This window comes from Babesia microti, chromosome I, assembly GCF_000691945.2.
Source record: "Babesia microti strain RI chromosome I, complete genome".
NCBI lineage: Eukaryota > Apicomplexa > Aconoidasida > Piroplasmida > Babesiidae > Babesia > Babesia microti.
The window spans coordinates 803,921-816,450 of NC_027205.1; the positions used below are offsets into that span (position 1 = coordinate 803,921).

Sequence of the window (12,530 nt, forward strand, 5' to 3'; positions counted from 1 at the left end):
AATAATGTTAAATATTTTTTGAACTAATCACACAGAATTTCACTCTAATAATTATTTTTGAGTATTTAAAATACAATCGCAAACATGACGGATCGTATAGTTTTCAAGAGTGTCATTGGTAGCCATAGACTTAGGTCTAAGAAGACCCCAAGGATTCTATTTCCTTACTACCAAAATTATAAACCGGTTTACCGCGGTAGAAATTCCAGAACACCAAGTAATTACCTATTAATTTAGAGTGGTGTTGGCCTGATGTTGATAAGTATCCATACCATACACATCAGAAAAGATTTCCCGCTAAAAGTGATATAAACATAGAATTTTTTGCACAATTTTGCAACCGTTCCGAAAAAAATCGAACGCTATTCGAACTTCTCCACACACTCCCCAACTACGGAATAAAATCCATAGTCTACAAGAAACGGGTTAAACCGGAGGCGGATGTAATCATGTATGATAAATCATCTTTTAATACTAAAAATGATTTATCTTCCACCGATAAAGATTATTGTAGACAAAATAAAAATATTGGAGATGAAAATGAAGAGCAAACGCATGAATGCAGATTGAATATCAATGACAGCACATACATAATTAGTGATCATGTCCAAAATAATTTGTTTTACTATATAAAGCAGGTAGCTATTTGATATTATTTAAATTATAGGTGCAATATCGACTAAAAATAAAATTCTTAACACTATAAATGGTGTAATGTAGGTTAAATATAAAATTCGACCATTCAAAGCAAAAATAATAAGTGATATGTATTACAATGGTAGGACATAACTCACATAGATAAACTTATAAAACGCAACATAACACCAAATGGCGCTATAAGGGGAGTATGGAGGTATTCCTTCCCCATCACTCATACTGAAAACAAACATTTATATAGACCCGCTGTACAAGCATGTTACGGTGATCTAATTATTGGGCATTAGTAATAGTTACACTAGTGACGATGAACCAACAAATGAGTGTGTCTGTTAGGGCTCTGCTCAGCAAAGCTACTAATAACACAAATGATCCAACTCCAGGTTATGTATACCATGAGCTTATTGAACATTGCAAATCATATCCTAAAACGGCTCAACCCATCATTTCCTACTTGTTGAAAAAGTTAGATAGGGAACCAGTAGTAAGACTTAAGACGATAAAAACCCTGAAGTTCATGTGCGAAAACTCTTCCCACGAATTCACACGCTGCTTATCGCACCATACGGATATACTGAAATCTTGTTTACATTTGGATGATGTAGACGAATATCACCGGTCATTAATTTCACAAGAAATTGAAAATTTGCTACAAATTCTTTATTCTGGTTCATATAAACCATCTTTAGCTACTATTTACCCACAAAGAAGTAATGATTGTAATAATGGAAACGATACAACTTACCAACCAAACTCTGTCATAAACACACATTTTAACCATGCTAACTTCAATGCCAAGGGATATGGAAATACAAATTACATCAGTGATAGGAAAGGCGTGAGCCAATCTACGACCAAACGAGCGATTTCCTATATTCAAAACCTTGCAAATAGATATGTACCTCCGAAGATTTTGGACCACGTTGAACGTATTGGATCTATTGTAGTTGAAAAGGCTAAAACTGCAACTTCTAGTTTCAATACCACATTCAATTCCCAACAACCCAGTCCTATAAGGATGCCTAATACAAATTTCAACACTACAATTGCTCAGATTAAGGGAAATAAGGAAAATTTTGAAAAGGAGGAAGCTGTATTTTTGGAAGCTATGAAGACAGGAGGGGTGATGGTAGCTCCATCAACGCAGGTCATTGAATTGATGTCTAAAAAAGCATCTAAACTAGACCCTAGAGGAATTGCTGCCGCTGTAATTAAGTGCCTATCGGAACCAGATATCAAAAATGGCAAGTCATATTGTCGAGCCCTTTGCTTGCTAGAGGGACTACTTAAATCAGAATATCTGTCAAATGAACAAAACCAAATACTCTCAGATTACATTATTGAACATGGTTTAGAATGTTTGTATCGGTGCAAAGTATCTCCGCCATTAAGGAAAACATCGGAGAGGGTTCTAAGGTTATTGAAACTGCAAGGACCAGATGACATTTTGGACACAGATATATCTGAGCTTGACTACAAAGAAGATAAAAAAGAATCACTCATCACCTTTTCAAACTCTCCAGTAGGAATTAATAAGAATTTACTGGATTTATCGCCCACTTCCTCCAATCAAAAAACTAATAACCTAGATTTTCTTAATGGCAAATTACTATCCACTAATGCTAACACTTTTGCCGTAGCTAATACAGAATTTGATATGTTAGATTTTGGTACTGCTAAGTCTGATAACATATGCAATGGCGACGTTTATGATAAAATCACAGAATCCAGCAATAATAATTTTCTGGGTGACATTTCCAACAATGACTTGTTCAATTTCATCGAGAAAGAACTTGAAATCAGTAAATAACCTATTTATCGAAATATATTTGTATATTTACTTAATTTTGTCTACACTTAACTATATTCAATGCAATTGTAACAGTGTAGTGCCTGCTTGACATACATGTAGCATCATACAGTGACACCATAATTTATGGACAATGGTGTAAATATTATATATTTTATATTATGTGTATAATGTGTAAAGTAAAAATAGTTTTTTATACCCTCAGATAACTGTTATGGGTAACAGCGCATGCACACCTTGCGTAGATGTTTGCGGAGAGGAATATGTACCTGATGTAACTGACACTCCGGCCATCATAGAATTGAAAAGTGGAAGGGAAACATCAAACTGTGACATTGATTCAAAATTACTGCATAAAAAATCCAATGAAATTGTTCTTATTTTCGCCAATGACTGTTCCGTACCAGGGAGGCTCCAGCTCGATATACAAAAGAAAGTGCTAATCATAGACGTTCACGACAAAATTCACCATCTGCACTTGAATGAGATTTCTCATGTTGTAAACAAGCAATCGGAGAATACTCTTCAACAACATGAAAAGAGGTTGCTTGACGATCCCACAATTGTAGTATTATCATTATTGCCTAGTACTAAGGCACTGGCCATTGCCTTTCCGTGTGAAAGTGAAGCTAAGGCATTTACCAAATTTATTAATGATGCAAAAAGGTCGTAGTTATCACTATTTGTATTTACTTGGACTACTATTTGTTTATTTGGTTAATTAGCATCATTTATATATCATTTTAACCTTTTTAAGTTAGTTATAGTTTGATTGTTACAAGTGAATAAATACTTATTAAACTACGAATTTCCGCTTTACTATATGGTCGGCGCATTATTTGACATTACATCAATTTATTATTTTATATTGTCTCATAATCTGACCAATGTTATTCATTACACATCTTCTTGAGTATATTTCTTAATGTACTAAAAATTAACAAATGAAAGTAAATGGATATAATTAAACAGATTTACACTTGTTACGTAGACTAATATTTGTAAACAGTATTAATACTAACCATCTTTGCTTGTAATAATATACAATAACATAATCATAATATACCAGAATCATAAAGACACTAAAATGAATATACGCTAAAAATAGCAATATTTTACTACAATTAGATACTAAATTAGAAGAAAACTATCCACTTTCAAGACTTTAAAGCAATGACAAGTAAATTTTTCTTTTGGTCACTTGCGGCAATTAATGGTAAGTGTATACGATAATTGATGCTGAAAAGAGTTCAAAAGCGTAACTTCTTCTTGAGGAAGATAATATCACGAATACCCTTGGAAGATTTATCAAATTCAACTTGTGTCAATTTTTCTTCAAAAACCTTCTGAATCGCCTTCCTTGCATGCTTCCTAGATTCAATATTATCCATTTGTTCATCCTTAACAAGGGCCTTAGGATCTAATCCCCCAGATACAATATATCTAGTAGGCATAAGATGTTTAACATTAATGTATTTGACAAATGCCTTAATCTTGAGTCTCTTTTCAACCTTCTTTTTACTCATTGCCTTGTGAACTTTCTTAGGAGGTTTTTCAATCCCAGCCACTAGACAATATGAGTAGGGTCTCATCTTATTGGAAGAATCTGAACTGTGGACAATTATACCCTTCTTGCCAGAACGACGTCCTCTAAGGACAATCACAACTCTGCCTGGTTGGAGCAGTTTAACCATTGTTAATATATAAAGTGGGGCGGGGTCTACACAGGCTATTTGTATTTACACACTAATAGTTACAATTGATACATTATTTGACATACTAATATATCTAGACATCTTTTATAAAATTATAAACTACTATGGAGCTCCCACAACATCGCTACTGTAATATTTATAGTTTGTGAAGTTTCCACAGTAGACAACATAATTACGTTTCTTTATAAATATTTTATTTGTCATTTTTACTAATATTAGTCAAATAAAAATGATATATTTTTGTTAAATATTTATAGTGAGTATTTATTAACTTAACCAATGGCTATTTCCAATAATAGTTTAGATGCGATAAATTAATGATTGCTATGCTACATGAAATATGTGCGTATAAACATTATTCCACTTTGTATATCTTAGTACCGGGATCCAATAATTTATTATCATCATATATAAAATCCTTGACACATACATTACAAATAGACATTGGATTTTTGACAAGCAATTTGCAATTAAAAACCATTGATTTACGCGGGTTTTTTCGACATATTTCACACATATCAATCCTAGTTATAGGTTTATAAATGCATAACGGGTAGATGTTTCTAATTGTACAATCATTTTTGGATAGCATCCTAATTGATGTGAACATAAATCGGTGTTCACAGTCTCCGTTGTGTAGATATACTCCGTTGCTATATATTGGTATTTCCATATTATTCAACACCGCCTTGTGCTGTGGAATTGTAGAGTTAGATTTTAATAATTGAGGGTTGTACTTACTTAGATAATCGAGTAATTCCCGATCATATTCATGAGAATTTGGGTCCCTAGTGTCTGGATATAAAACCCCATTCATTAGGAAACATGAACCAGACATACTAGTATCACAAAATATTTGATTTCTCAGGCAAACAAATGAATCTTTCAAATCTGCCAAAGTTTGACTGCCAAGAATATCAAATCCTGCAATTCTAGAACCACGGATAGGATCAAAAAAATAAACCCTTAAAATTGAATCATCAGAAACTGCAGTAAAGTCCTTACTCTGAAATGAATTTTGAGCATTGCAGTGGATTTGCTTAGCTGTACCCCTGGGCCTAGGAGATGTATCACATACAAATCTAATTTTATCTTGTTTTTCAATTAATTTAAACGTCTCCAATTTCACAATATTTGTAAACATTTTGCAAATTTTTTCATAATTTAACAATTTTTTTTTCATTGTCAACATTTGTTGCACAGATTCATGCACAGTAGGAGTACGAATTGGCAGTTGTAGATATTTAGCAATTCTGGCGGAACTTTGCAATGCCGAGATATAGTCATCTTTTTTAATTTTTTTAGATAATGCAATTAATCTTTTTTCAGAATCTGTACAGTGTGTTAGAAATTGTTTTGGTCTTACAGAGTAACTATTAAATGAATCGTCTACATTGTGACATTGATATCCAAAATCATTGGTGAAATAACTATTTTCAAGTTGTAATTGCTGTTTATAAGTATGTATAATATCTGCAATTGATATACATGGCAATAAACTCATATGTTGATGTTATTAAGAGGGTGTAAATCGTTATGAATTGTTTATGTAGTTTATTTTAGGGGGTTGTATACTCCACGATGACATTTTTAAATCGCAATTTATACAATATATGCAATTACAATGCAATAAATTATAGTAAAAACACACTATTATCACAAATAAAACCATGTCATTACATGTCTAGCAAACCAGACACTACTGACCTTGGTATGTTGTCTAAATAACTTCTAAATTATCTAAAACCGCTAATATAGGGCCGCCACCTAGCAAACCTAAACGATATTTTGATCTTAAAAGATTCAGAGACTACATAAGCAAGGCTAAGAAGGCTAAAATTGAGGCTGAAAAATTATTTATCGCCAGGGCCAATGCCTTGCCACCTCCAGAAGGGTGGACAATCTCGGACTTTTTGATTAAAATGGACATAGGGGAAAATGTAGAGGAGATTGCTGCGTCATTTAATTCCTGGAATGAATTCATCACTGCTACCCCTGAAGTATCACAAATATTTCACATAGGAATTATATGTACTTGAATCTTTAACTAACACGCAAAAACGCAAATTGCTCAAGTATATAACGTAACTAACACCAATTATTTAGGTTATATAATCACGGCCTATGGCCTGATTATGGATATCAATCCTTTATCAAAAAATTTCAGTCAAAACCCCTAGCCAATGAGGGTAAACCTTGGTCTATTGAAGATGATAATAAATTGTTAGAACTATGTGATTATTATGACGTAAATTTCGGAGGTAAATCATATACGATTTAGATCCATGGATTTATATTTCTTGGGATTTGCAAAGGCAAATGGATGAGACACGTGATAGGTATTATGAATTGGTCTTATTACGACAGGTACTAAAATTATTGATTCAGCTTCAAGCAAAAAATTGCGAAATATGCATCACAAAAGCTAGCAAACCATTATACATGTCAAGGTATTTCAAATTACTCCCTCCTACCTTATACATCATACCATCGTGTACCAATTATAATTTGTCATCTGCAACTAATGCCTTGGATAACATGCCTCCATATTTATCGCAACTATTATCAGATACTAAAGATAATAATTGAATACTTAGAGTGACAATATTATTAAATAGAACGTCAAAAATTAATGTACATTATCAATTTCTAGTCACTAGTTTAACCACTTAGAGGTACGTTGATTGATTTTATCATAAATGATCCGCAAAACAAACACTCTGAAGCTACAATGTTGGTAATCCTTGACAAAACATCTGGTGTTTTTGGTCTGGACATTAACCCTTCCAGTTCAGAAGCGGCTAGACGATCCAATAGTTGTATGGCTAATTTACAAGCGCATGTAAAGTGAAATATGTGTTTGCAGTTGAATATAAAGAAATTATCGAGTATAGCACATGTTCCACAACACAAACACAAGTTATTAGGTCCAATATCGACAAATTCTTGTGTATTTGTTCTATAACGCTGCAAATTCTGTATATTGTCGCAATTCCTTTCAACCTCTTCTTTGAGTAGATCTATTTGATCACTGATTTCAATTATTGTACTTGAGAATATTGGTAAAACTTGAGTGACGTCAGAAGGCACTCTTGTCAAAACATCTTCCAGAGACAACACTTGCGATTTTTTGAGTATCTGATTGAGGTCATTACCTTTTAAACTTTCGCTCTACATTATAAATATAACAAACCATATGTTCTGACAATTTTAACCACAATTGCCTTTTAAGTTGCAAATCTGCTGGTTTACTAGCACAATCCATAGCCAATTCCAAATCTTGCTGTTCCATCGCTTCATCAAAGGCTTCCCTATGCTGGCCCATCAAACCCAGTAAACCAGTAACAGCCTTCATCTTCTTGAGTTTCCTCATGCATTGTAATGCCAATGTAAAGTCCACATCAGGAGACTGAATTAAATAGATTATACCCCTCCAAACTCAATCTCATTGTCAGAATAACATTGGAGTAACATGTATAGGTTCCATACTATAGATGATCCGCAATCTACATTACATAAATTTACAATATATTTAGTATGTACAAAGTAAATATAGGTGTGAATTAAATACAGAATATATATACCTTTTTGTATGGTAAATTTGCGAGCCAATTTGATAGCATTGTCTAAGTGTTTCCCTTTAAGGGAAAGACCAATTATTAATGGAGTAAATATAGAGTCAGGGTTGGCTATTTCATTGAATCTCTCAGCAAATTCTACAGGTTCATGAAGAAATAGAATTGGAGCAAACCTCTTCAACAATTCATCATTAGGGTTTGAAACTAGAAATTCTGAATTAATTTATGTTTACTAATAGCATCAATATAGTTCCCAGAGTTGATATTTTGAGATACAAAAGTTAGAGCATCTTTACGCATTAATGCATATTTCACAAGATATTCATCAGCGCCTAGATTGTGTAAAAACTTGTAAATTGGCGTTTGAATTTCATCGATAGCACGATAACACTTCAGTAAAGAGTAAAATTTATTTAGCACTGGAGTTATTTCACTCTCAGAAGCTCCTTGATGCTCTAGACTATCCAATACTTCAATATATAGCTGTAGAATGCAAATTATTAAAATGGATTCCTTTGGACGAATTAAGCCACGTACATAGTTGAGTTGCTGTAGAGCCTTGGGACCATATATGGCACAAGCTGCCTCTTGTCTTAAATTTGCCAGTAGTGTTGTGAAATATGTAAGCAGTGCTTCATTTTCACCAACTTCTATAAACTTAAGTGATATTTCCTGAAATGAAAATGTGCAAAAAGATGAAGCAAATGTATTTGCAGCGTTTACATAATCCCCCTTGTCAAATAGGTATTGTGCATGTGCATCGGTTACTATTGATTTATGGGTATCTGTTTCACATGCGAGCATTGCATTTAAATAGTCGTCTACATTAACACTAGTTATATATAATTGTATTTATATTAAACAACAAAACTTACCATTTTCTAGGTAAAGTTTCCACAAATTCCTCGCTTCATCTTCAACGATTATTCTATATACCAATTTTGAAGTCACAATCCAAAGGGTTTCTGAATTAGTTTGTGTATATTTACTTTCTAAGGAATCACAAAACAAACTCTTAATTTCACCATAAACTTCACTGGGCAAATGGTATGAGTAGATAATCTTATTTGTAAGTATTGATGTTACTAGAAGAGTATCTTCCAGTATAAGGTAGATATTATGTTGACTTGCGACAAATAAACGAGGCACATTTAAAGGTACTTGGAAGAAGATATATTGCGATAACAACATTTCACTAGTTGGATTCAAAGAAGTATAAGAAAATATTGTAGGAGGCCATTCAAGAAATGATTTTCTCGATCCCTGAGACAATCGTTGCCTCACTCGGGTAATTACGATACATGATCTGAGTTAGTTTTTGGTAATTTTTGTTGGGATTTTATGGTAAAATATTAAGATAAAGTAAAAATAATACATAATTCATACCCATTCATCCAAAACAAAAATCTAACATTGTTGGATTCCACAAGAAATAGTTCACCTCTATGTGCAGATAAAGGCACTTGATAACGCAAATATTCATGCAAATTTGAAGATTTGTTGCAACACAAATTGAATGTATCCAACACAGAATTACCCCCGTAAAACTCATACAACCTCCTACTACACGTGGCAATTATTGTTAATTTCCTGCTTTCATTCTACATAAATGCCATTATTACGTATATGATGGGTAATGCCATAACCCCAAGAACAGGCTCAGAATCAGGTAGAGTAACACAATTTTTAAACTTTTCCAAAGTTCCATTCTCAAAAATCTCTTTAGAAAGGTTGCCAAAAATGATACTTCCTTGTTGAGTGCCTATGTCATTATATAGTGTACCAATCAATACTTTACATTCTTGCTGAGAATTAATGAATGTACAGGACCTTAAAAATACATTGCTTAGATTGATTATTAGAAAAGGCTTTTGCGATTCAAGGTGAGAATAGTAAATTTGGCCACTGGACATTCCAATTATGCAATGGAATCCAGTGGCATCTGTGTGTAGTGATCGCACACTGCCTCCTGCGTAAGTTTTGTATGTAATTGGTATAAATTTAAGCCAATTAATGACCACATAATTAATAAATAACACATATTTATACATAAAAAGACATACCCTTCAATTGAGTGAATACCAAATCACTATCAGTGGTTTGTAAACACGAATACGAGCCATCAGAAAACCCTAGCCACAACAGGCGATTAGATATACACCCACAACTCAAAATCTTATCCTTTATACCATTTAATACAAACAATTTTAGTGTAAATTTAGGGACTGTATCATCATGTGCTTTATCCATCTTAAACGCGTCCCCCCATTGACATAATGTCTTACCCATATAAGACTCAATTTTTCCTAAAACATCCCAAATATGAGCCACCGCTCAATGATCAAGATGCACAAATTGATCCAAAAAATAAATTAGAACCAAAATGCTTAGAAAAATGTTCTAAGTATGTCAAACTTTATGATGTAAACTCAACATTTATTCAGAGTTGTGCAGAACGTGTTATCGCTCACCCAGAACAACATTTGCAGTGCCTTGGACAACATTACGATATCAGATATTGCGTAGATAATTGCGTAAGCAATGTACTCTCATTTAGGTTGCAAAAGATCTATTTAGATTTCTTAAATAGCATATTTTGTCACTTTAATATTGATGCATAGACTTAAAACCTATCGGTTGACTCATTTTTAGGACATCAAATCTCTTTTGCACAATAAACTCATTGCGTGCTAGTACATATAATTTATTGTTCTACACTAAACTAGACAGACACTAATAATTTTGTATAATTCTTAACTAAGATTATTTAATCAATAAATATATATAAATTTATGTGTGGCTAATTTTCCGAGGGCATGGAAGTGATACTGGATGGATGGTGGCAAGAGCCGGATTTATGATGATCCTTTAGCATATCATAGTAATAGGCACACTCGCCCAGCATATCACGGGCCTCAGCTTCACTGTGCAATATTGAAACTTTCCAATTGCCAAAGTTGCGATGGGTTGCCTGGCCTTGCCATAACAGTTTGCATGATTCTCCTTCCCATGACATTCGGTTAAGTAACAATTTACGATATCTCTTCACTGCGATAGCGCCACCTACATTATATACAATATATTAGAAAATTGTTGAATGTATTAATGTTAATTTTTAATGGCTTATGATTAAAAATATACCTTCTACCACTATCATCGCTGGTATGTAAGGGCAAATGATACAAACGCCAGTTAGATGAAATTGCTGAGCATTAATATCAATCTTGAACAACAATTTGGAATTCTCAAGACTTGAAATTGAAAAAAATGCTACATGTACCACTTCACCAATTGTTATTTTCCACTTATTTGCATGTTTTCTTGACCTATCTTCAGGTTTCAGCTTTCTAGCTTCATTCCTCATACTATGGGATTTGAGCCTTTGCTCCATATTGGCTCTAACTTCAAACTCCACTTTTGATGGATCCTACATTAATCACGAATATGAAACGAGATAAGTTGATTTCAATTTTGAAGGATATATTATTGAAAATTATTTGTTTAAAGAAAATTTAGAATATATATATCTTACCGTTACTGATGAAGAACCCAAAACTCTCATAAGATTTGAAAGTTTAACCTTAGGGGGGGGAGGAGGCAATAAGCCAATTCGAATTTTATCCTGTTTAGCCTTTTCCTTCTCCTGTCTGTTGCGACGGCGCAACCTTTTCCTTTATAAATTGAGACTCTACCTTTCCTTGACTGTCAAATATATATTTGGTATATTGTGAGATTTGAATTCTTCAGATTTTAGAGGACTAGGGTGACTGATATAGTAGGTGATTTTTTTCTATATAACATAATTCAGATTACCTCATTTATGTAGTAATTTGATAACAATGGTAGATATGGTTGGTAGTTAGGGTCTCTGGATTCGGTTGACTCGTATTTTTTTAATATAGCCAAATCCCACCATTCAACTTCAGGGTCTTCCTCCTAAATTAGAATTGTATTACCCATGATTTAACCTCTTCTTCACAAGTTGGCATAATGTTTGGATCATTACCAATATCTATTTTCTTTTCTTCTTCAATAGCATCTGGCTTAGATTTATTCTTAGATTCAAGCATTTCCTTCAATCTTCTCTCCTGTATCTCTAGATACTTCTTCTTTTGGTGAACAAGCTTCTTCATATCGGAACACAAAGTCTTATCTTCAATTTCCCTAGATTACATGAGTCCATACCTTTGCATTTGCCGCTCTAATTTAACATATTTATCCTTTTCAACGAAACAAAATGCCATTTTTCGATTTTTTTTCTTTTCTATAATTGTAGGATCGTGCCATCCCTGAACTCGTTCTGGTTTCTTTTCAGGTTGCTTCTTAATCACCCTTTCTTCTACCTACATAAGCATCCATATACCTTATTTACCCGTTCATCTTGCATATTTTGGTTGATTTTAAGGGTACACTGCATTTTAGGCTTAAGCTCAATGACCTTACCATCATCGTCAATGGGCCTACCCAAAGAATCAACCTTCAAGCTTAAAATGTTCGTGAAAGGTTTACTATTTGTTATTTGAGCGTTGGATTTTGAATCATAATTATGTTTTTTAAGATCGACATCATCAGGATTATACCCTTTACGTCCTCTTTTAGCTTTTTCAAGAGCAGCCTTGGCGGCCGCAACAGTTGATTCTATGAATGACGTTTTAGATTGCTGTTTATTATCCATTATAAAGTATTAGTGCATATTTCAACCATTAATTGAAATAATTAGTAGCCATGAACTATTATTAAAACATAATTATTATATGCCAGAAAAGTGCG

General features: G+C 33.3%; 9 protein-coding genes across 9 annotated transcripts; 5 read left to right on the forward strand and 4 right to left on the reverse strand.

Moving 5' to 3' along the window:
- Positions 1 to 84: 84 nt before the first annotated feature.
- Positions 85 to 944, forward strand: BMR1_01G02190 (conserved Plasmodium protein, unknown function; the record flags this gene model as incomplete). The annotated part of the gene is made up of 4 exons (XM_012792052.1): positions 85 to 217; positions 238 to 638; positions 721 to 778; positions 799 to 944. The coding sequence occupies 4 exons, from the start codon at positions 85 to 87 to the stop codon at positions 942 to 944; spliced, it is 738 nt and encodes a 245-aa protein (XP_012647506.1).
- A 20-nt stretch (positions 945 to 964) lies between these two features.
- BMR1_01G02191 (hypothetical protein) lies at positions 965 to 2,467 on the forward strand (the record flags this gene model as incomplete). The annotated part of the gene is made up of 1 exon (XM_012792053.2): positions 965 to 2,467. The coding sequence occupies one exon, from the start codon at positions 965 to 967 to the stop codon at positions 2,465 to 2,467; it is 1,503 nt and encodes a 500-aa protein (XP_012647507.2).
- A 214-nt stretch (positions 2,468 to 2,681) lies between these two features.
- On the forward strand, positions 2,682 to 3,140 carry BMR1_01G02192 (inner membrane complex sub-compartment protein 3, putative (ISP3); the record flags this gene model as incomplete). The annotated part of the gene is made up of 1 exon (XM_021482869.1): positions 2,682 to 3,140. The coding sequence occupies one exon, from the start codon at positions 2,682 to 2,684 to the stop codon at positions 3,138 to 3,140; it is 459 nt and encodes a 152-aa protein (XP_021337461.1).
- Positions 3,718 to 4,161, reverse strand: BMR1_01G02200 (large subunit ribosomal protein L27e; the record flags this gene model as incomplete). Its single annotated transcript, XM_012792054.1, has 1 exon — positions 3,718 to 4,161. The coding sequence occupies one exon, from the start codon at positions 4,159 to 4,161 to the stop codon at positions 3,718 to 3,720; it is 444 nt and encodes a 147-aa protein (XP_012647508.1).
- Positions 4,162 to 4,537: 376 nt separating this feature from the next.
- On the reverse strand, positions 4,538 to 5,686 carry BMR1_01G02205 (snRNA-activating protein of 50kDa MW C terminal; the record flags this gene model as incomplete). The annotated part of the gene is made up of 1 exon (XM_012792055.1): positions 4,538 to 5,686. One exon carries the CDS (start codon positions 5,684 to 5,686, stop codon positions 4,538 to 4,540), a length of 1,149 nt encoding a protein of 382 aa, XP_012647509.1.
- Positions 5,687 to 5,763: 77 nt separating this feature from the next.
- BMR1_01G02210 (conserved Plasmodium protein, unknown function) lies at positions 5,764 to 6,771 on the forward strand (the record flags this gene model as incomplete). Its single annotated transcript, XM_021482870.1, has 6 exons — positions 5,764 to 5,893; positions 5,941 to 6,182; positions 6,205 to 6,266; positions 6,289 to 6,443; positions 6,464 to 6,549; positions 6,571 to 6,771. The coding sequence occupies 6 exons, from the start codon at positions 5,764 to 5,766 to the stop codon at positions 6,769 to 6,771; spliced, it is 876 nt and encodes a 291-aa protein (XP_021337462.1).
- Positions 6,844 to 10,010, reverse strand: BMR1_01G02215 (Vacuolar protein sorting-associated protein 18 homolog; the record flags this gene model as incomplete). The annotated part of the gene is made up of 11 exons (XM_021482871.1): positions 6,844 to 7,353; positions 7,376 to 7,591; positions 7,612 to 7,688; positions 7,767 to 7,973; positions 7,994 to 8,581; positions 8,636 to 8,725; positions 8,750 to 9,066; positions 9,147 to 9,361; positions 9,383 to 9,522; positions 9,544 to 9,729; positions 9,824 to 10,010. The coding sequence occupies 11 exons, from the start codon at positions 10,008 to 10,010 to the stop codon at positions 6,844 to 6,846; spliced, it is 2,733 nt and encodes a 910-aa protein (XP_021337463.1).
- Positions 10,011 to 10,036: 26 nt separating this feature from the next.
- On the forward strand, positions 10,037 to 10,350 carry BMR1_01G02220 (ubiquinol-cytochrome c reductase subunit 6; the record flags this gene model as incomplete). Its single annotated transcript, XM_021482872.1, has 3 exons — positions 10,037 to 10,183; positions 10,205 to 10,294; positions 10,318 to 10,350. The coding sequence occupies 3 exons, from the start codon at positions 10,037 to 10,039 to the stop codon at positions 10,348 to 10,350; spliced, it is 270 nt and encodes an 89-aa protein (XP_021337464.1).
- BMR1_01G02225 (U4/U6 small nuclear ribonucleoprotein PRP3) lies at positions 10,561 to 12,435 on the reverse strand (the record flags this gene model as incomplete). Its single annotated transcript, XM_012792059.1, has 8 exons — positions 10,561 to 10,823; positions 10,902 to 11,187; positions 11,293 to 11,431; positions 11,453 to 11,550; positions 11,574 to 11,696; positions 11,717 to 11,924; positions 11,946 to 12,103; positions 12,124 to 12,435. 8 exons carry the CDS (start codon positions 12,433 to 12,435, stop codon positions 10,561 to 10,563), a joined length of 1,587 nt encoding a protein of 528 aa, XP_012647513.1.